This window comes from Lampris incognitus, chromosome 10 (genome assembly GCF_029633865.1).
Source record: "Lampris incognitus isolate fLamInc1 chromosome 10, fLamInc1.hap2, whole genome shotgun sequence".
NCBI classification, from domain to species: domain Eukaryota; kingdom Metazoa; phylum Chordata; class Actinopteri; order Lampriformes; family Lampridae; genus Lampris; species Lampris incognitus.
In genome coordinates this window covers 56,746,249-56,769,355 of record NC_079220.1, presented here as the reverse complement: position 1 = coordinate 56,769,355, position 23,107 = coordinate 56,746,249, and the positions used below count along the sequence as shown (strand labels likewise).

Here is a 23,107-nt window from a genome sequence, read left to right as displayed (position 1 = left end):
TCACGCCAAATAAGCATTCAGTGGGCTCACATTAAATCTGAGCTAGGGGAGCGCTCCGTGACCAGCTCGTGCTATCGTCTACATTCTCTTGCTCCCGTGGGCCGGTTTTGTGTCACATCCGAGCAATGATGTGCCTTAATCATACAAAGCCCCCCCCCCAATACATTTTCTCCTCTTCCTTTGTGCTTAGCTGTGAGCTTCTGTGTGTTCATGCGGTGCAAGATCAGGGACAAAAAGCATTTTTAATCCCTGTAAACTCAAGGAACATTCTACTACACCTGTGTTGTTGACTTGGATATCTTTTTCTGACAGTCATCAGATAGCCACGCCTCGTATTGTCTGATTACACTGAAAATATTTCTATAGCTATGGCAGAGTCTTTTGTAAGCATGCTATTAATTATTACATATTACTGGCAGTGAGGCGTTACCTTTCACTGAAGTTTCTAGAGAGATAGCCTACATGTGTGTGTGTGTGTGTGTGTGGGGGGGGGGGTTGGATTTGCAGCACTGTTGAGGACAAGAAAGAGCTTGTTTTGAGCTGAACACTCTCCTCTGCTTGCTGAAAATCAACATTTCCTGATGTCTGAGCCTTGTGTCGTGTGCATCCAGGGATCCACCCATCACTTGGTGTAAATAGGCTCACGTAACACCAGTCGTTGCAGTTAACTTTGTGGCTTTAGGTCAGTACAGTTTGCCAGATGTCTGGCCTACCCAGCAAGAAGAGGAGCCTTGTCATCCCTTCGGACGTCAGGTTTCGTAGTGTCCTAACCAGCTTACCAGCCAGCTGTAATAGGAACAAAACATTAAACCGTTATTGATCTTAGTTTATGATGAGGTCATAACTAATTGATTTTCTCAGTGATGTTAATGGTGTTAATAGCTGGAGAGCTCAGTAGGTAAGAACGCCGGCTTTCCCGCTGGAGATCAGAGGTTCAAACCCAGGTGGAGATGAGTCTCCAGTAAGAGTCTGTTCCTTAGACTCCTAATGTATGTTGCATGGATAAAAGCATCTGCTAAATTGAACTGTAATGATAATGTTGATGATCAGAGCTTGACGTGCTGCTCCAGGCCCTGCTTATCTCTTGGTTAAACTACTGCAATTCCACCACCGCAAAGGTTCCAATACAACGCCGCCTGCTTGGTTTTCTATCCGCCAAGATGTCCCGCCTCTCTCTGTATCTTTACTTTTGCTCCTGGTTCCTGCCGCCAATGAAGCTCAAAACCTTTCTGAGCAGTTCAAGGAACCACACCAACTTACCTGCACACTCATATAACATGTACTCTGCTGCTAACCCTCGTCGCTCCACCTCTGGAAGGCTACAGTTTGTGGCCCCAAAATGTTGGTATGAAACCTAATGGCTTCCCTTAGGGCTGCAGATGTGTTTATTTCATTCAAAAAGGCCTAAAACGTTCCCTTTCCAGCCCTACCCAGATAGTCTCCAAGCATGACTGTGGTACTGATTTGTTGCATTGTCCAGTTCATTTGGAATCACCTCCTACTTGGGTCACTAGAAGCGATCTACCTGTTGTGTACTTACACTAATTGTGCTTGACGCCACATGCACTCTTGGCTATGACGTGATTACATTTTAAGGCTCTAACACGCCTGTAGGTTGAAACACAAATATGTCTGCTGATGGCTGACTCCTCTGTAAGCTGCTTTGGATAGAAACATGTGCGAAACAAGAAAATGTATTAAAATGAGGAGGAGGAGGAGGAAGAGCAGGCACATGCAGCTGTTGTCCAATTCAACAGTCAACCTTGAGTCAACCTTGAGTCAACCTTGAGAGTGACGGATGTCTTTGACGGTGGCTTGTAGGTAAAAGTTAGGCATGGCAATGAGAAAGTCTACTTGTTTCTGCGCTCTGTCTCATTTTCTCTCGTTGTCTCTGCCTGTTCCTGCCACAGTCTCTCCCATGTGCTGTTTTGTATAGGTGTGGCCACATGTACACTAGCGTGTGTTGAGGGCTGCACAGACGAGAGAACTTTCAGGGCTGAGCGGTTCGGCTAAGCTACAACTGCTGAGTGCTGCTATTATGAGCAACACTGCTAACTGCCCCCGTTACGTCAGCACACTTCACTTATTTTACATTAACACTGCTTGAAAAACGTATTTCAAAAATGGCAACTTCACCATGCTGACCTGTTTGTTTGATCAATGGTTTTATCTGTTGCACACATTACTGATGTGCACTGACGGCATTTTTATGAAGTTTGTTTCCATTTGTAATTTCCCTGCACCCTGCTGCGACAGTGAGAGTAATACCTGGAAATCATATGAGGACTTGGAGATACCTCAGCATAAGATACCTGGAGATCATATGAGGACTTAGAAATACCTCAGAAAAAGATACCTGGAGATCATATGAGGACTTAGAGATACCTCAGTATAAGATACCTGGAGATCATATGAGGACTTAGAGATACCTCAGTATAAGATACCTGGAGATCATATGAGGACTTAGAGATACCTCAGTATAAGATACCTGGAGATCATATGAGGACTTAGAGATACCTCAGTATAAGATACCTGGAGATAATATGAGGACTTAGAGATACCGCAGTATACGATACCTGGAGATCATATGAGGACTTAAAGATACCTCAGTATAAGATACCTGGAGATCATATGAGGACTTAGAGATACCTCAGTATAAGATACCTGGAGATCATACGAGGACCTAGAGATACCTCAGCAAAAGATACCTGGAGATCATATGAAGACTTAGAGATACCTCAGTATAAGATACCCGGAGATCATATGAGGACTTAGAGATACCGCAGTATACGATACCCGGAGATCATATGAGGACTTAAAGATACCTCAGTATAAGATACCCGGAGATCATATGAGGACTTAAAGATACCTCAGTATAAGATACCTGGAGATCATATGAGGACTTAGAGATACCTCAGCAAAAGATACCTGGATATCATATCAGGACTTAGAGATACCTCAGTATAAGATACCTGGAGATCATATGAGGACTTAGAGATAACTCAGCAAAAGATACCTGGAGATCATATGAGGACTTAGAGATACCTCAGTATAAGATACCTGGAGATCATATGAGGACTTAGAGATACCTCAGTATAAGATACCTGGATATCATATGAGGACTTAGAGATACCGCAGTATACGATACCTGGAGATCATATGAGGACTTAGAGATACCTCAGTATAAGATACCTGGATATCATATCAGGACTTAGAGATACCTCAGTATAAGATACCTGGAGATCATATGAGGACTTAGAGATACCTCAGCAAAAGATACCTGGAGATCATATGAGGACTTAGAGATACCTCAGTATAAGATACCTGGAGATCATATGAGGACTTAGAGATACCTCAGTATAAGATACCTGGATATCATATGAGGACTTAGAGATACCGCAGTATACGATACCTGGAGATCATATGAGGACTTAGAGATATTTCAGTATAAGATACCTGGAGATCATATGAGGACTTAGAGATACCTCAGTATAAGTGGAGAAAACATGACTGTGGTTGCTATTTGTTACAACTCTTGCCTGCCATTTTAGTTTTATTTTATGTTCGGCCACTTTTAGAACGATGAATAAATCACTCCTTTTTTTCCAGTGGCCAAGGAATCATACATATTTAATAACTACACTGGTGGTACGGTACGTGTATGTGTGTGTGTGTGTGTGTGTGTGTGTGTGTGTGCGCGCTTCAGTGTGGCTGTGTAGTCAGTGTTACACTATGTGAGCTCTCGTGGTCTTTAGATTATAAAGTGAAAGTGTACGAAGGTCATGGAGCGTGGATGCTTGAATAATGTCTGCGTGTGTCTGTCTACAGGAGCGAGAGAGAGAGAGAGAGAGAGAGAGAGAGAGAGAGAGTGCAACATAATGGGGGAGGAGGGTGCCTCCCTAGGTGACATGGTCCCACTGAGACCCAATCTGTTCACTTGAGGGAGGAGGGTGAAGAGGGAGCCATGATAGGAGAGCGGGGAGACACCACTGTTCATTCAAATAATAATAATAAAAAAAGATAAACTCAAATATTCAGTTACCATCATGCATTTGACTGACACGTTGACCATATAAACGGGTCGGCTAGCACCCATCTTTCCAAAACTCTCCCCTGCCATGGTAGGGAAGTGAGGAGGAAGAAGAACAGGACAGGATGAGTTGAGAAGTGAGGAAGAAGAAGGACAGGACAGGACAGGATGAGTTGAGAGGAAGAGACGAGAGCATGTTCGGGAAGGGAGGAAGAAGGGCAGGACAAGATGAGTTGAGAAGTGAGGAAGAAGAAGGACAGGACAGGATGAGTTGAGAGGAAGAGACGAGACCATGGTAGGGAAGCGAGGAAGAAGAAGGACAGGACAGGATAAGTTGAGAGGAAGAGACGAGAGCATGGTAGGGAAGCGAGGAAGAAGAAGGACAGGACAGGATAAGTTGAGAGGAAGAGACGACAGCATGGTAGGGAAGTTGAGGAAGAAGAAGGGCAGGGCAGGATGAGTTGAGAGGAAGAGACGAGAGCATGGTAGGGAAGTTGAGGAAGAAGAAGGACAGGACAGGATAAGTTGAGAGGAAGAGACGAGAGCATGGTAGGGAAGTTGAGGAAGAAGAAGGACAGGACAGGATAAGTTGAGAGGAAGAGACGAGAGCATGGTAGGGAAGTTGAGGAAGAAGGACAGGACAGGATAAGTTGAGAGGAAGAGACGAGAGCATGGTAGGGAAGCGAGGAAGGAGGACAGGACAGGATAAGTTGAGAGGAAGAGACGAGAGCATGGTAGGGAAGTTGAGGAAGAAGAAGGACAGGACAGGATAAGTTGAGAGGAAGAGACGAGAGCATGGTAGGGAAGTTGAGGAAGAAGAAGGACAGGACAGGATAAGTTGAGAGGAAGAGACGAGAGCATGGTAGGGAAGTTGAGGAAGAAGGACAGGACAGGATAAGTTGAGAGGAAGAGACGAGAGCATGGTAGGGAAGCGAGGAAGGAGGACAGGACAGGATAAGTTGAGAGGAAGAGACGAGAGCATGGTAGGGAAGTTGAGGAAGAAGAAGGATAGGACAGGATAAGTTGAGAGGAAGAGACGAGAGCATGGTAGGGAAGTTGAGGAAGAAGAAGGACAGGTCAGGATAAGTTGAGAGGAAGAGACGAGAGCATGGTAGGGAAGTTGAGGAAGAAGGACAGGGCAGGATAAGTTGAGAGGAAGAGACGAGAGCATGGTAGGGAAGCGAGGAAGAAGAAGAAAAGGGCAGGATGAGTTGAGAAGAAGAGACAAGAGCATGTTACACTCAGCAGAACATTGGAAGATTTTAGCAAACGACTCTGAATAAATAACAAGAGCTTCTGGCATTACGTAACACATCTGCTAGTGGAGTCTCCTTTTCTACCTCTGTCTCGCTGTCTCTCTCATTCTCTCTCTCTCATTCTCTCTCTCGCTCTCTCTCTCTCTCTCTCATTCTCTTGCTCTCTCCATCATCCTCTTATGAGGGGATTACAAAGAGCGCTCAGTGGATGTAATATGAAAGGTAACAACAGTCTTGTGTCCTGACCTGGGTTTAATCCAGCCCTCATCATGTGGTGCTATGCTACAGCCTGTGCCTCATGTCTCAGTTCAGCCCTCATCATGTGGTGCTATGCTACAGCCTGTGCCTCATGTCTCTGTTCAGCCCTCATCATGTGGTGCTATGCTACAGCTTGTGCCTCATGTCTCAGTCCAGCCCTCATCATGTGGTGCTATGCTACAGCTTGTGCCTCATGTCTCAGTTCAGCCCTCATCATGTGGTGCTATGCTACAGCCTGTGCCTCATGTCTCTGTTCAGCCCTCATCATGTGGTGCTATGCTACAGCTTGTGCCTCATGTCTCAGTTCAGCCCTCATCATGTGGTGCTATGCTACAGCCTGTGCCTCATGTCTCTGTTCAGCCCTCATCATGTGGTGCTATGCTACAGCCTGTGCCTCATGTCTCTGTTCAGCCCTCATCATGTGGTGCTATGCTACAGCCTGTGCCTCATGTCTCTGTTCAGCCCTCATCATGTGGTGCTATGCTACAGCTTGTGCCTCATGTCTCAGTTCAGCCCTCATCATGTGGTGTTATGCTACAGCTTGTGCCTCATGTCTCAGTTCAGCCCTCATCATGTGGTGCTATGCTACAGCTTGCAATTTGTGCTCCAGAGGATGGGGATAGCTAGAGCCCCAGAAGGTTAGACAGGATGTTCTGCATACATGCACACACATGCACATACAGTGGTGTGCTGTTAGTTTTCTTTAGGGGTCCATGCATGTACTGCAGGAACCCTGTTGTTACTGTAATGACTTTCAATGAGATTCTGTCTCTGATATGACTGTCACCTGAACTACCATTTTTTCCTACTGCTTATCTCTGCTCTGGGGATGGAAGGGAGGGAGGGAAAGAGGGAGGGAGGGGATGCATATGCTTGATTGTTTGTTTGTGTTGTTTGAAAAAATTGCAAAACCCAATAAAACAGATGTTTAAAAAATACAGTTTCTAAGAGTATCTCGGCCTAGGTGGGGACACATTGCTGTAACTGACCAGCTCTGTGAAATAATTCATGTTGTCTTCAGGTGTCTCTGCAATGCAGTTGTCTATGGTTCATACAGTATTTTCTCAAGTGATTGTTGTAACACTACAGTCTCATTGTTGAAACAATCCAGTTGATGACTTCACCACAATACATATTTGATGTAAGCACTTTGCTTTAACGTGCTACAGTTAAATGTATGCTGCATGGTTTCCTTATGCATGTTAATACATTTGTTTTGAACTGCCATAGTCCAACTCCCATTTCCCTCTTCCTATTGTAATTATGGTATTGTAGAATGCCTCTTCCTGTTGTAATTATGATATTGTAGAATGCCATAGGCCATAGGACTCCTGCTTGCTCATGCTTTCTCAATCATTAATTGTTGCCAGCTGAGACCAACCAGGTTCTCAACATGCGCACAGGAGGTGATGCACTGTGTAGACTGACCTGGGACACATAGTAATGTGTAGACTGACCTGGGATACATAGTAATGTGTTGGCTGACCTGGGATACATAGTAATGTGTTGGCTGACCTGGGATACACAGTAATGAGTAGACTGACCTGGGACACATAGTAATGCGTAGGCTGACCTGGGATACATAGTAATGTGTAGGCTGACCTGGGATACATAGTAACATGTTGGCTGACCTGGGATACACAGTAATGTGCAGACTGACCTGGGATACATAGTAATGTGTAGACTGACCTGGGATACATAGTAACGTGTAGGCTGACCTGGGATACATAGTAATGTGTAGACTGACCTGGGATACATAGTAACATGTAGGCTGACCTGGGATACATAGTAATGTGTTGGCTGACCTGGGATACACAGTAATGAGTAGACTGACCTGGGACACATAGTAATGTGTAGACTGACCTGGGACACATAGTAATGTGTAGGCTGACCTGGGATACATAGTAATGTGTAGGCTGACCTGGGATACATAGTAACATGTTGGCTGACCTGAGATACATAATAATGTGTAGACTGACCTGGGACACATAGTAATGTGTAGGCCGACCTGGGATACATAGTAACGTGTCGGCTGACCTGGGATACATAGTAATGTGTAGGCTGACCTGGGATACATAGTAATATGTAGGCTGACCTAGGATACATAGTAACATGTAGGCTGACCTGAGATACATAGTAATGTGTAGGCTGAACTTGGATACATAGCAACGTGTAGGCTGACCTGGGATAAATAGTCACGTGTAGGCTAACCTGGGATACATAGTAACATGTAGGCTGACCAGGCTGACCTGGGATACATAGTAACGTATAGGCTGACCTGGGATACATAGTAACGTATAGGCTGACCTGGGATACATAGTAACGTGTAGGCTGACCTGGGGTACATAGTAATGTGTAGGCTGACCCGGGATACATAGTAACGTGTAGGCTGACCAGGCTGACCTTGGATACATAGTAATGTGTAGACTGACCTGGGATACATAGTAATATGTAGGCTGACCTGGGATACATAGTAACATGAGCCTTCAAATGATGAGAGACAAATTTTGTGTGTGTGTGTGTGTGAGAGAGAGCGAGAGAGAGTCAGTGTGTGTGTGTGTGTGAGTGAGTGTGTGTGTGGAAGTGACTGAGTGAGTGTGTCGGTGAGTGAGTGAGTGTATGTGTGTGCATGTGAGTGAGTGAGTATGTGTGTGTGTGTGTGTGTGTGAGTGAGGGAGAGAGAGAGAGAGTGTGTGTGAGAGAGCGAGAGAGTGAGTGAGTGTGTGTTTGTGTGTATGAGTGAGTGAGTGTGAGCGAGAGTGTGAGTGAGTGAGTGAGTGGGTGTATGTGTGTGAGAGAGTGAGTGAGTGAGTGTATGTGTGTGAGCGAGTGTGTGTGTGTGAGTGAGTGAGTATGTGTGTGAGTGATTGAGTGTGTGTGTGTGTGTGTGTGTGTCTGAGAGTGAGTGAATTTGTGTGTGTGTGTGTGTGTGTGCGTGTGAGAGAGAGAGAGAGTGAGTGTGTGTGTGAGAGAGAGTGAGTGTGTGTGTGTGTGTGAGAGAGAGAGACAGAGAGAGAGAGAAAGAAAGAGAGAGAGAGAGAGAGAGAGAGAGAGAGAGAGAGAGAGAGAGAGAGAGAGAGAGAGAGAGAGAGAGAGAGAGAGAGAGAGAGGCATGTCTACCCAGGAATACTTTCATACTTTCACTCAGTTAGCAACTGTTGCAGACCTTTTGCAGCGATGCTAGATGACATGGAGCTTGTCAGAAATAACACTGACATCAACTTTCTGTCCGTCTTACTGTATTTTCTGTCCGTCTTACTGTATGTTCTGCCTGTCTTACTGTATGTTCTGTCCGTCTTACTGTATGTTCTGCCTGTCTTACTGTATTTTCTGCCTGTATTTTCTTGAGCTCGGTGCTATTTAATGTTCTTCCTCAACATGCCATGTTCAGCGTGAGTTTCCAGTTCGTCTGCCAGATCCAGACAGACGCGCTCATACACACAGACGTACACGGAGAGTTTGTAGTTTGAAAGTCTTTGTAATTAACAGTAATTACTGCTGCGGGCCAGCCTCGTTAGCTGGTAGCATATGTGTAGGTGTTAGGCCACAATCTGTCTGGTGGTTTAATGAGAGTCTCTCGCATCACTCGCTCACACTGAAGCAAGACAGACTGACGCAGAAGACTCATCACCCTGTATAATGACAGGTTGTGCAGAGAGGACACAGGGAAGACACAGGGAAGACACAGGGAGGACACAGGGAGGACAGAGACAGGACACAGAGAGGACACAGACAGGACAGAGAAGGCACAGACAGGACACAGGGAGGACACAGAGAGGGCACACAGCACACAGAGAGGACACAGACAGGACAGAGAAGGCACAGACAGGACACAGACAGGACACAGACAGGACAGAGAAGGCACAGACAGGACACAGACAGGACACAGACAGGACAGAGAGGGCACAGACAGGACACAGACAGGACACAGAGGACACAAACAGCACACAGAGAGGACAGAGAGGGCACAGACAGGACGCAGGGGGGACACAGAGAGGACGCAGACAGGACAAAGAGGACACAGAGAGGACACAGCGAGTACACAGACAGGACACAGAGAGTACACAAAGAGGACACAGAGAGGACACAGCGAGTACACAGACAGGACACAGGGAGGACACAGCGAGTGGACAGGACACAGAGAGGACACAGCGAGTACACAGACAGGACACAGAGAGGACACAGAGAGGACACAGACAGGACACAGAGAGGACACAGAGAGGACACAGGGAGGACACAGCGAGTACACAGACAGGACACAGAGAGGACACAGGGAGGACACAGAGAGGACACAGAGAACTCAGAGAGAACACAGGGAGGACACAGAGAGGACAGAGAGGACAAAGGGAGGACGAAGAGAGCACACAGGGTGCCAATGGGGGACTGCAGAAATAAGGAACACTGTCTTTTTCTATTTGGTCGAATACTCTCCTTGTGTAAATCGTTTGTCAAGTGAAAAGAAGATTTTTAGCAGATTCTTTTGTGTGTCTACTGTCTCTATGATGATGATGATGATGATGATGGTGCTGATGTGTGTCTACATTATGTACCTCCCATCATACAAGCTGTGCTCAGGATTTGGCGTTGGAGCAAGGAAAAGTAACTAGACACCAGCCTTCCCGCCACTAACAGCAGCGAGTTAGTCACAGGAAGTCATTTGCCAGTGAACTGAGACAGATTTTCCAGATCTGAAAGGTCAAATGTCACAATAGTTAGGAACCAATGCTTGCAACGACGGGGGAATTGACCGGACACGATTTCATTTGATAATAATGAGCACCGGCCCAAATGACATGTATGTGTAATGCCTAATTTCCCAAAAATGACAGATAACAAAATGTATTTATTTAGTTATTAGCTATTTGTAATCCACAAATAATGATCATTTAAAGTGATTTTCTCATTATAAATAAATGATACAAACGGATGACTGATGTCTAAGTGTGAGCAAACTGTTTTAAAACAAAATGAATGTTTCTTCAGATAAAGTGAAGAGAGGGAGCTGTGGTGTGGCAGGAAGGATGCTGAAACACACCCGCACCAGTTTGTACTTCCATATTCATTTCCGGAAGTGCATCATTTTTGGTAATCCTAATCTGAATGTTGTGACGGATTAGAGAGAGCAGTGCGAGGACAGAGACCGTGGAATCACGCCTACAGCTCATGAGAGAGAGGGGGGGGGGGGGAGAGCACAACAGAGAGGGAGAGGGAGAGAGAGGGAGGGGAGGGAGAGCTCAACAGAGAGGGAGAGAGAGAGAGGGGGAGGGAGAGAGAGGGAGGGGAGGGAGAGAGAGAGACAGAGAGAGCAGGAGAGAGAGGGAGGCAGTGAGAGGGAGACAGCAAGTGAGAGAGAGAGACAGACAGGGAGAGAGGAAGAGAGAGAGCACGACAGAGGGGGAGAGAGTGAAAGAGAGGGAGAGGGAGAGGGAGAGGAGGGAGAGAGAGACACAGAGAGAGCGGGAGAGAGAGGCAGTGAGAGGGAGAGAGAGAGTGATAGAGAGGGAGAGGGCAAGAGAGCGAAAGAGAGGGGAGGGAGAGAGAGGGAGAGAGAGGGAGAGGGCAAGAGAGTGAAAGAGAGGGGAGGGAGAGAGAGGGAGAGAGACACAGAGAGAGCGGGAGACAGAGGGAGGCAGTGAGAGGGAGACAGCAAGTGAGAGAGAGAGACAGACAGAGAGAGAGAGGAAGAGAGAAAGAGAAGAGCAAAGGAACTAAAGGAAGTAAAAAGGACATGCATGGTTAAGAGGGTGACAGAAAGAGTCAGAGCGAGACATGAATAATGAGAAGAGAGACAGGAGGAGAGCGAGAGAGAGAGAGAGAGAGGGAGGGCGCGAGAGAGGTTTTTTTTATTTTTAAAAGCCTTTATTAAAAAGACTGAAAAAAATCCAAACATTTTTTCCATGACAAAAAATGACTGTACGGCTCGATTAAAAGAACAATTTCATCACTGACTAAGAAATGGTATTAAACATTAACTCCTCACCTGCCACAGAGCAAACTGCATCATGGGAGCACCACCTCTGATGAAATCCCCCATGCTACTCCTCCCTTTAAAGAACCTAAAATCAGTCAACCCTGACTCCGGCTTTCGCCACTGAGATGAAAACAGGAAGTACTTCCTGCCCTGTCCTGTTCTCCACTCTGCTCTTCCTGCTACTGTAGATGGACAGTTTGGCCTCCCTACTACCAGTTTTAGTAGCTGCCACTCGGAGGCGGCAGATTTTCTTGTAGCCATCTCCCAAAATCAAGACAGGTTAGACCACCTCTCACCAAACAGTCGAGAAACGTTCTTCAGTGTACCAAAAGGTTGCAGAGTCTTTTCGTCTGTCAAAACAATGAAAGACAGTTGACACCTGAAGCTGCAATGGCACCACGGAGAATTCTCCATTGTAAATCACCAGTCCTTTTCTTGAGAGGTGGTTTATACAAAAGCCTCCATATTGGTTTCACCCCACTGCCCACATCTGCTTCTTGTCTCCACACTGTGTCGACTCTCCCACCCAGTTTAAGTTTGTTCGGAGCTTTCACGCAACAATTCTATACAGTTTTCCCTTTAACTGTGTACAAGTTCACATATTTGCAGTCCATTATGTTTAACAGGGGGTCCTGAGACTCCATCCAGATTTGGAGGGAAAAAAAAGCTCCGGAAAAGGATCATTATCACCAGGAGCGTCCACTCCACCGCTGTACTCCTGCAGCATCATTAACTCCTCCTCCGTCAGTCTCTCAATCCACATGTTTAAAATGTTCCTGGTCTGTCAAATAGATCTAAGTCCGAGAAGAGAATACCACAGCCTGGGTCTCGGTCAGTCCAGGACCAGCTACATCCACTATCCTCCTCAGAGTGACCACTCCAGTAGTGCATAGCATGCTGGTGGGACCTGGTATTGTGCTGTCCTGAACATCCATTCTGGCCCCATTAATAAGAGGCTCTTCCAATAGCCAGTGCAAAGAGCTTGTAGGCTCCAGTCACTTCCATTTAAATAAAGTCCATGTCTTAAAAAGTGCTTGATAAAAAGGAGTTAATTCACGTAGTTTTAAAAAACTTAAATCCATTAAAAACAATGCAGTGTCTAAACCCAGACCAACCGCCCTCCTCAAGACGCTGCTTGTCAAATCTCTCCAAACATCTTTTAGCCCTGTAAATTATCTCTGTACCAACTGTAATCTGAAAGTACCTACTCTGCTCTCCAAGTGTATTGGACCTTGTCCAAGGGAAAGCCCACAACCTGCCCCACGGCCAGAGAGCAGTCCTCCACTGAACAAGGGAAAGCCCACAACCTGCCCCACTGCCAGAGAGCAGTCCTCCACTGAACAAGAGAAAGACCACAACCTGCCCCATGGCCAGAGAGCAGTCCTCCACTGAACAAGAGAAAGTCCACAACCCGCCCCACGGCCAGAGAGCAGTCCTCCACTGAACAAGGGAAAGACCACAACCTGCCCCATGGCCAGAGAGCAGTCCTCCACTGAACAAGAGAAAGACCACAACCTGCCCCACGGCCAGAGAGCAGTCCTCCACTGAACAAGAGAAAGACCACAACCTGCCCCACGGCCAGAGAGCAGTCCTCCACTGAACAAGGGAAAGCCCACAACCTGCCCCACGGCCAGAGAGCAGTCCTCCACTGAACAAGGGAAAGCCCACAACCTGCCCCACTGCCAGAGAGCAGTCCTCCACTGAACAAGAGAAAGACCACAACCTGCCCCATGGCCAGAGAGCAGTCCTCCACTGAACAAGAGAAAGTCCACAACCCGCCCCACGGCCAGAGAGCAGTCCTCCACTGAACAAGGGAAAGACCACAACCTGCCCCATGGCCAGAGAGCAGTCCTCCACTGAACAAGAGAAAGACCACAACCTGCCCCACGGCCAGAGAGCAGTCCTCCACTGAACAAGAGAAAGACCACAACCTGCCCCATGGCCAGGCAGCAGTCCTCCACTGAACAAGAGAAAGACCACAACCTGCCCCACGGCCAGACAGCAGTCCTCCACTGAACAAGGGAAAGACCACAACCTGCCCCACGGCCAGACAGCAGTCCTCCACTGAACAAGGGAAAGACCACAACCTGCCCCATGGCCAGGCAGCAGTCCTCCACTGAACAAGAGAAAGACCACAACCTGCCCCATGGCCAGGCAGCAGTCCTCCACTGAACAAGAGAAAGCCCACAACCTGCCCCAAGGACAGACAGCAGTCCTCCACTGAACAAGAGAAAGCCCACAACCTGCCCCATGGCCAGGCAGCAGTCCTCCATTGAACAAGGGAAAGCCCACAACCTGCCCCACGGCCAGACAGCAGTCCTCCACTGAACAAGGGAAAGACCACAACCTGCCCCACGGCCAGACAGCAGTCCTCCACTGAACAAGAGAAAGCCCACAACCTGCCCCACGGCCAGACAGCAGTCCTCCACTGAACAAGAGAAAGCCCACAACCTGCCCCATGGCCAGGCAGCAGTCCTCCATTGAACAAGGGAAAGCCCACAACCTGCCCCAAGGACAGACAGCAGTCCTCCACTGAACAAGAGAAAGCCCACAACCTGCCCCATGGACAGACAGCAGTCCTCCACTGAACAAGAGAAAGCCCACAACCTGCCCCATGGACAGACAGCAGTCCTCCACTGAACAAGAGAAAGCCCACAACCTGCCCCACGGCCAGACAGCAGTCCTCCACTGAACAAGGGAAAGCCAGCACGATCTTAATACCGTGCTTCCTGGTCAGTTTGGACAGATCCATGCCGGTGATTAGCACGCCGACCAGCAAACGCTGACCGACTATAAACACACACACACACAACCCCCCTAAAAACTCACTATCTACACACCAAACAAACAAACAAACCCTACAATACACACTATTTACAACATTTACAAAAAAGACAAAGACAGAAACAAGTTTGAAAGTCATTCACACTGTAAAGTCACAATAAACACTCACACGCTCCGCTTGCTCAGTCACGCCCCCATCCACTCAGAGGGAGGGGGGGGACACAGCCTCTTTAATCTCTTAAAAATTACAAAGCATTGCAATACAAGTCCTTAATAGGGACAATATCCTTTGATGGTAAAGCGCTGGTGTATTACTGATTGTTCTGCTGCTCTCTGCTCTTACTGACTGACTGCATGTACTGACTGCTTACCTGCATGTATTGACTGACTGCATGTACTGACTGCCTGCATGTACTGACTGCATGCATGTACTGACTGACTGCATGTACTGACTGACTGTATGTACTGGCTGCCTGCATGTACTGCCTGGCTGCATGTACTGACTGCCTGCCTGTATGTATTGACTGACTGCATGTACTGACTGCCTGCTTTACTGACTGCCTGCATGTACTGACTGACTGCATTTACTGACTGCATGTACTGACTGACTGTATGTACTGCCTGCCTGCATGTACTAACTGCTTGCATGTAATGACTGCTTGCATGTACTGCCTGGCTGCATGTACTGCCTGCCTGCATGTATGTAGTGTGTGAAGGGATTACATAGAATCTGCATTATTGAAAGGGGGCAGGGAGTACAAGCCACCAGCAGAGAGAAAGGGAGGAGAATGAATAGATGGAAAGGATTGAAAACAGATAGATGAGGGGCAAAGGTGCAGGCGGGCGGATGGACAGACAAATAGAGATAGACAGACAGACAGACAGACAGACAGACAGACAGACAGACAGACAGACAGATAGACAGATAGATAGATAGATAGATAGATAGATAGATAGATAGATAGATAGATAGATAGATAGATAGATAGATAGATAGATAGATAGATAGATCAGTGTATGGTGTATGAGCAGGACTGAATATTTCATCAGCATAAAACACATCAATAATTGACCACAGTCAGAATGTGACGTGTCTTGTGTGAGCTGGAGTGAAGAAGTTATCTTGCAGCTGAGACGTGCCTGGAGCCTGCGGGACAGAAAGTGTTCATCCCGGAGGACTTTTGTGTGGCTGGAAATAAAAAAGGGCAACATCCAGAAAGCAAACGCTGCCTTAAATGGCATGTTAAAGCTCAAATGTGATTCACCTCCCTCAGATGCAACTGTCCCCATCACATGGAACAAATCCTTGTGGTGATCCCGCCTGCTTCTCCACACTGTTCTCCAGCTCACTGGCTAAATGGATCAACCCGATGGAAACCGGGAGCCTGACACGCGTCTGTGTCCCTGCGTCCTCACATTCACAAGCTCGCACGTGCACCCAGCTAAATACACCTGCATTAACGTTAGCACTTCTCTCAACGTGTGCTGCACATTTTGTTGAGGGTAAAAATATATCTGTACAACTTGTGTGTACACAGTGTGTGTGTGTGTGTGTGTGTGTGTGTGTGCGTGCGTGCGTGCACGTGTGTGTATGTGGCGTGTGCATGTGTGTGTGCGTGCACATGCGTGCGTGTGTGGCGTGTGCGTGTGTATGTGTGTGTGTGTGTGTGTGGTTAGAGTAGACAGGTTGCAGCACACAGATGGCCTCTCTCCTGAGTTCTCTGTTCTGCTGTGTGGAATTGCTCGATATAAACAAAATATAAAAGAGCTTGAAATGAACTACCCACCACATGGACAAATGAACTACCCACCACATGGACAAATGAACTACCCACCACATGGACAAATGAACTACCCACCACATGGACAAATGAACTACCCACCACATGGACAAATGAACTACCCACCACATGGACAAATGAACTACCCACCACATGGACAAATGAACTACCCACCACATGGACAAATGAACTACCCACCACATGGACAAATGAACTACCCACCACATGGACAAATGAACTACCCACCACTTGGACAAATGAACTACCCACCACTTGGACAAATGAACTACCCACCACATGGACAAATGAACTACCCACCACTTGGACAAATGAACTACCCACCACATGGACAAATGAACTACCCACCACATGGACAAATAAACTACCCACCACATGGACAAATGAACTACCCACCACTTGGACAAATGAACTACCCACCACATGGACAAATGAACTACCCACCACATGGACAAATGAACTACCCACCACTTGGACAAATGAACTACCCACCACTTGGACAAATGAACTACCCACCACATGGACAAATGGACTACCCACCACATGGACAAAGAGCCGCTGATAGCCCAACATCACCAAAAACTAGCTGAACTTTTAAACTGCTAGACGGTCTCGCTAAAAACGGAAGAGTTTTTCCTTTGCGTTTTACAAAAGTTCTGCGTTCAGACGACATCGTTTTGAATACGATCCGCATGCACACGGATCCGCAAAGAACGAGGGAAGACGCTGTAGTGTGCATGCCACGCCAGCAGATGGCGAAACAATAACACCACGCAATTACATCACCAGCTCTCAGAGAAGGCAAAGAAGGTGAAATCAAATAAAACTGCATACTGCTTTGATTCAGTCAGAGTAAGGCAATGGGAACTGCTTTGCAGATTTTCTCATAACCTTTACTTGTAATTTTATACTTTCTGGTAAATTCTGAAATGTATGAATTCTAAAATTCTCTAAAATGTATGAAAAACAGAAATCTCCCAAAATTAAATCGGAGCCTGCAAACCGCTGTAACCCAAACTCTCGCTGCACACGCAACTCCTGCAACTCCTTTCTCAGGTCTTTGTCTTCTACCGATGACGAGGACATGTCCAGAGCAGACAGTTCAGGGACAGAGCAGTGGTCGTGATCCCTTGCACTATTGTGTTGCTCCTCAGGAGGGACCGGCTCAACGGGCTGTTTTGCTCTCTCCCACACACTGCGCCGTCCGTGGTGTCTCAGCAGTATAGCCACTCCAGTCAGACAGCGTCGGTGTAGCACCTTTAACAAGCCTTCTTCGCCCACCAGGGGTCGTTGATCAGTGGAGAAGGGTCTGCTACAGACCTGAGGAGTGAGAGGTAGATGTTGCACCATGCCCTGAGGAGTGAGAGGTAGATGTTGCACCATGCCCTGAGTAGTGAGAGGTAGATGTTTCACCATGCCCTGAGGAGTGAGAGGTAGATGTTGTACCATGCCCTGAGGAGTGAGAGGTAGATGTTTCACCATGCCCTGAGGAGTGAGAGGTAGATGTTGCACCATGCCCTGAGGAGTGAGAGGTAGATGTTGCACCATGCCCTGAGGAGTGAGAGGTAGATGTTTCACCATGCCCTGAGGAGTGAGAGGTAGATGTTGCACCATGCCCTGAGGAGTGAGAGGTAGATGTTGCACCATGCCCTGAGAAGTGAGAGGTAGATGTTGCACCATACCCTGAGGAGTGAGCGGTAGATGTTGCACCATGCCCTGAGGAGTGAGAGGTAGATGTTGCACCATGCCCTGAGAAGTGAGAGGTAGATGTTGCACCATGCCCTGAGGAGTGAGAGGTAGATGTTGCACCATGCCCTGAGGCATGAAAGGTAGATGTTGCACCATGCCCTGAGGAGTGAGAGGTAGATGTTGTACCATGCCCTGAGAAGTGAGAGGTAGATGTTGCACCATGCCCTGAGGAGTGAGAGGTAGATGTTGTACCATGCCCTGAGGAGTGAGAGGTAGATGTTTCACCATGCGCTGAGGAGTGAGAGGTAGATGTTGCACCGTGGCCTGAGGAGTGAGAGGTAGATGTTGTACCATGCCCTGAGGAGTAAGAGGTAGATGTTGCACCATGCCCTGAGGTGTGAGAGGTAGATGTTGCACCATGCCCTGAGGAGTGAGAGGTAGATGTTGCACCATGCCCTGAGGAGTGAGAGGTAGATGTTGTACCATGCCCTGAGGAGTAAGAGGTAGATGTTGCACCATGCCCTGAGGTGTGAGAGGTAGATGTTGCACCATGGTCTGAGGAGTGAGAGGCAAATGTCATAATGTGTTTGTAGGTAAGGATGAACGGGATGAATAGGAATTTGTACAAATCTTCAAATGCCGTTACAGTTAGTTGCTGAATATTGCGCTTGCACATAAACACCCATTTTCTACATTATCATGATCAATGTGGTTTTAATTCTTACTCTTATCAAATGCCAGGATGTCATAGAAATAATAAAAAATCTATATAAAAGCATTTGTTGGTGTTTACCAGGACATTCAAAGCCACTTCCCCTTTGAGTTGAAAATTGCAACGGTGAAATCCAAGTGTGTTTTTATGTTTCAATCTTTTTTCCACTGTTTCTCTGCTCCTTCGGTTGTTTCTCTTTTTTTTTTTTGTTCTTCAATGGCTTGTTTCTCTTGTGTCCTCTCCTTGTCTTTCTTCCTCTCATGTCTTAATGTTGGTGTATGCTGTACACTCTGCTCTCCTGATTCCTGGAAGTGAGAAATGTTCCCAGATCGATCAACATTGTACATGATGTCCCGGGCTGTTGTATCATATATCCAGTCAGATTCATGGTAGACATGTAGTTAGGGTCACGGTTTGGTTCATATATCCAGTCAGATTCATGGTAGACATGTAGTTAGGGTCATGGTTTGGTTCATATATCCAGTCAGATTCATGGTAGACAGGTAGTTAGGGTCATGGTTTGGTTCATATAGCCAGTCAGATTCATAGTAGACAGGTAGTTAGGGTCATGGTTTGGTTCAGGGTCAATGTTACGGTCAGTCCAAGTTCAACATATGGAGTGAGAACGTCTCTCACTTGCAAAAATGAGGACGTGTGTGCTCTCTGACATGGTCCACGAAGCTGGGTGATCAGAAGACATGTGCAGTGTGTTGTGGTCAGGGGTCCGTCTCCAGAGTCCGTTTGTATCTGAGACTGTGGACAGTATCAGCATGGCAGCAGGTCTCGGGTACTGTGAGGGACAGGACACTGGGGGAAATGGGCTCTCATGGCTGTCTCTCTTCCAGTCTTCCTAAGGGCTGGGCCGGTGACAGCTGCTCCCACACTGTGTGACACCGAGTCAGTCATGACCTAAACATATGTGTCTCTTTGTGTGAGTGTGAGAGAGAGCGAGAGAGAGTGAGAGAGAGAGAGAGCAAGAGAGAGTGAGAGAGAGAGAGAGAGAGAGACAGAGAGAGAGAGAGAGAGAGAGAGAGAGAGAGAGAGAGAGAGAGAGAGTGTGTGTGTGTGTGTGTGAGTACTTGTGTGCGAGAAATTGTACGTTTTTGCGTCAGTGTGATGTAAGTAGAGGAAAGCATTTAGACAATTAATCTTTGTGAACCGGCTCTTATGTGATCCGGCTTCTATGTGAGTCAGCTCCTATGTAAACCGGCTCCTATGCGAGTCAGCCCCTATGTGAACTGGCTCCTATGTGAACCAGCGGCTCCTATGTGAACCAGCTCCTATGTGAACCGGCTCCTATGTGAACCAGCGGCTCCTATGTGAACCAGCTCCTATGTGAACCAGCGCCTATGTGAACCAGTTCCTATGTGAAAGGTTACAGCCCATGTACACAAGCCCTCAAATCTCAAGTGAAACAGTTGAAGAGGAGGTGAACCCTCTTCAGGGAGCACCTCCAGTGGTATCGCTTCACATTGCAGTTACTCATTTGCAGTTTTTGATGTAGTTGTGGTGCAATCACCTGTTTGCGACTCACCTAAGCATTGCATTTTGTGTTTAGCTTAGAAACCAGATTTTGAAGACTTTTTACTTGGAGTTAAAATGTCTGCACAATGATCATGTGTCAAAGGCGTTTTTCAGCACTACGGTGCTCATATGAGATACTAACACAACATGCAAAGATTCAGACGTCAACGTGAGGAAAAGGGATTCTTGCCTCAAGCCAAAACGTTCTGAACATTTTTCATCTGTTCAACGTGCAGCTAAAGTGAGGGTATGAGGATAGAGGATGTCATCTATTGTCTTTCACGATATCGACCTGTTTTTCCACTGTGTGAATGTAAAAGCCCTCTGAGACGGCAACTGTGGTTTGGGATTATGAATAAAATCAGAATGAGTTGTCTTAACTTTGACAGGAAATCAAAAACAAAAATGGTTACTCGCTCATACAATGCTCACTTAATGTAATTTTGTGGGGCTTGATCCCTTAGTAGTGTGAGCTACAGTCGGGAGGGGAACACTGTCATGTTAAGGACACTGGTTACAGGGGACACTGATTTAATCCGGATCCATTGGTCCAAGGATGACCTTGCTGCTTCTGGTGTGGGAAGATGGCGGCGCGATTTCACCTTTGCGGCGGCCTCACCCAGTACCAGTGTGGGAAGATGGTGGCCTGAACTTTCATTTGCAGCGGCCTCACCCAGTACCGTCCATGCAGCGTCTTTGTCCACGTCTGCGCGTCTAAGTGTATCTTGGTTTGCTGGCTGGGGGAGCTGGTGCTGGATTGGCTTTGGAGAGCCTGGTCTGCTGCGTCCTGTGGGCCCAAGGACCACGGCCCTACCTGGGGCTGTGCCCGAAGAGGAAACACCGAGGGCGGTCTGACAGGACGTGGAAGCAGGGCAGGCTAAGCTAACTGCAAGCCCATGCAGACCAGCAGTTCCGACAGTCATTGTCATTGTTCGATGACAGTCATCCTGGCGTTCGCTCTCCTGGACAGTGATTTTTTTTTAATAGTTTGATATGTGTGTTCTTGTAGTTTTTAGATGTGTTTTTGTCTTTGTGTTGCGCTGCTGTGGGCTGGGGAAACGATATTTCATTTCATTTTATGTAAACAAGTACATGCAATGAAATGACGAAGTGCTCCTGATTCCTGACCTCTTTTATAACCAGGACATCCTGCTTTCCCTTAATTGAGGTTTGGCTGAACGACCATTGTTTGTAATTGGCGACATCTCATCTGAAGTTGGACGTGTCCGTACTCCCACATAAAGCACTCCCCGCAGCCACGTCCCCCTTTTCCGTGTTACGTTATACATATGTTTGAGTTAGATCAGTTCATTAACGTAATGACAGCTGTTTTCCGTTGAGGGAGGTTTCTTTTCTTTCTCATTTTAGGGTTGATAGAGGACAACATGGAATATTTGCGAATACAAAATCAGGTTTGAGTGTTTTAAAATCAGTTGCATGTCAAATCTGGTTGACCTAAAGCTTCAGATTGGTAAAATATGTGCTGAGAATTGTCCAAATTGTGAATTGAAGGTTGTTAGGGTTTTTTTTTTTAAATAGAAAATAAATAACCAAATGAGTGCGATTTCCACTTTGGCAAGGAAGCTGACTCTCAAATCACTTAGAGTGGCAAGTTGCAAAGGTGGAAAATGTGCATTTGTAACTGCACTGCACGGTGAGGCCCGTTTCGGTACTCGGGAAACAGAAAGCCTCTGTGTGTTTTGTTTGGTGTTTGACCAACTGATCTGTGATAGATCAAGACCTCTCTCATGGTGTCTGGAGAGTCCCTCACCTCGGCTCTCTTCGCAGACTGATCGAGAAGCGCCAGCCCAATGGAGAGACTATTGAGTTATCAGCGGAGGGCCGTCCTGAGCTGGTGGAGGAGAAGGAGCTGCCGGTGGTGGACTGTACCTGCTTTGGCCTGCCCAGGCGTTACATCATCGCCATCCTGTCTGGCCTGGGGTTTTGCATCTCCTTTGGCATCCGATGCAACCTGGGTGTAGCCATCGTAAGCATGGTCAATGACCACACCGTCTACAAGGGAAACAAAGAGGTGCTTGTGGTAAGTACCAAAACAACCCCAAAAGCTTTGCCATAAGGCTGATCAAACTTAAAGTATGTTTACTTTTGAATAACATGAATATGTCTGCAGTGTATATATGTAGGGTCGTTAGTATGTGATAATAATAATAGAAAACGTCAAGAAATGTTCTGCACTCCTTAACAGAAGCCCATACTAGAGTCCTGCTGTAACCCAATAAAACAACAGGATTGTTGGATTTGTAGTGTTGTTTTACCTTTTGGCATAGTTGACAGCATGATTCTGCACAATCGCAACATGTTTTACAATTTGTTTTACAATTCATCAGCTAAGTCAGGTGTATAATTGTACAGCTATTGCTGTTACATCATTAGTGCCATCCTGAGCCATCATGCAGTCAGCCACTCCCCTTCGTTGCTGTACAGGTCAGCGTATTAACCCAACATGGCCGTCCCCTCCGATAACACACTAAGTGCCACTATATAATAGTGATATTACATGTTAAAGGGTAAATGGACTGCATTTTTTTGGGGGGGGATTGTCCCCCCCCCCTTTTCTCTCCAATTGTATCTGGCCAATTACCCCACTCTTCCGAGTCATCCTGGTCTCTGCTCTGCCCCCTCTGCCAATCTGGGGAGGGCTGCAGACTACCACATGCCTCCTCCCATACATGTGGAGTCACCAGCTGCTTCTTTTCACCTGACAGTGGGGAGTTTCACCAGGGGGGTGTAGCATGTGAGAGGGTCACGCTATTCCCCCAGTTTCCCCTCCCCCCTGAACAGGTGCGCCGGCCAACCAGAGGAGGCGCTAGTGCAGCGACCAGGACACATACCCACAACCAGCTTCCCACCTGCAGACACGGCCAGTTGTGTCTGTAGAGACGCCTGACCAAGCCGGAGGTAACACAGGGATTCGAACCGCTGATCCCCATGTTGGTAGGCAATGGAATAGACCGCCATGCTACCCAGACACCCAGACTATTTATAGAGCACTTTTCTAGTCTACCAACCACTCAATGTGCTTTACAATGTACGCCTCACATCCACTCATTCACGCACACATTC

General features: G+C 47.1%; 1 protein-coding gene across 1 annotated transcript in view; it reads left to right on the top strand.

The window, feature by feature from the left end:
• The window catches only part of slc17a7a (solute carrier family 17 member 7a), a 37,107-nt gene that overhangs the window by 4,057 nt on the left and 9,943 nt on the right, over nt 1–23,107 (top strand). The window contains exon 2 of the mRNA XM_056288628.1: nt 21,812–22,064. Within this exon, the coding sequence (XP_056144603.1) occupies nt 21,812–22,064 (253 nt within the window). The remainder of the gene's footprint in view (nt 1–21,811; nt 22,065–23,107) is intronic.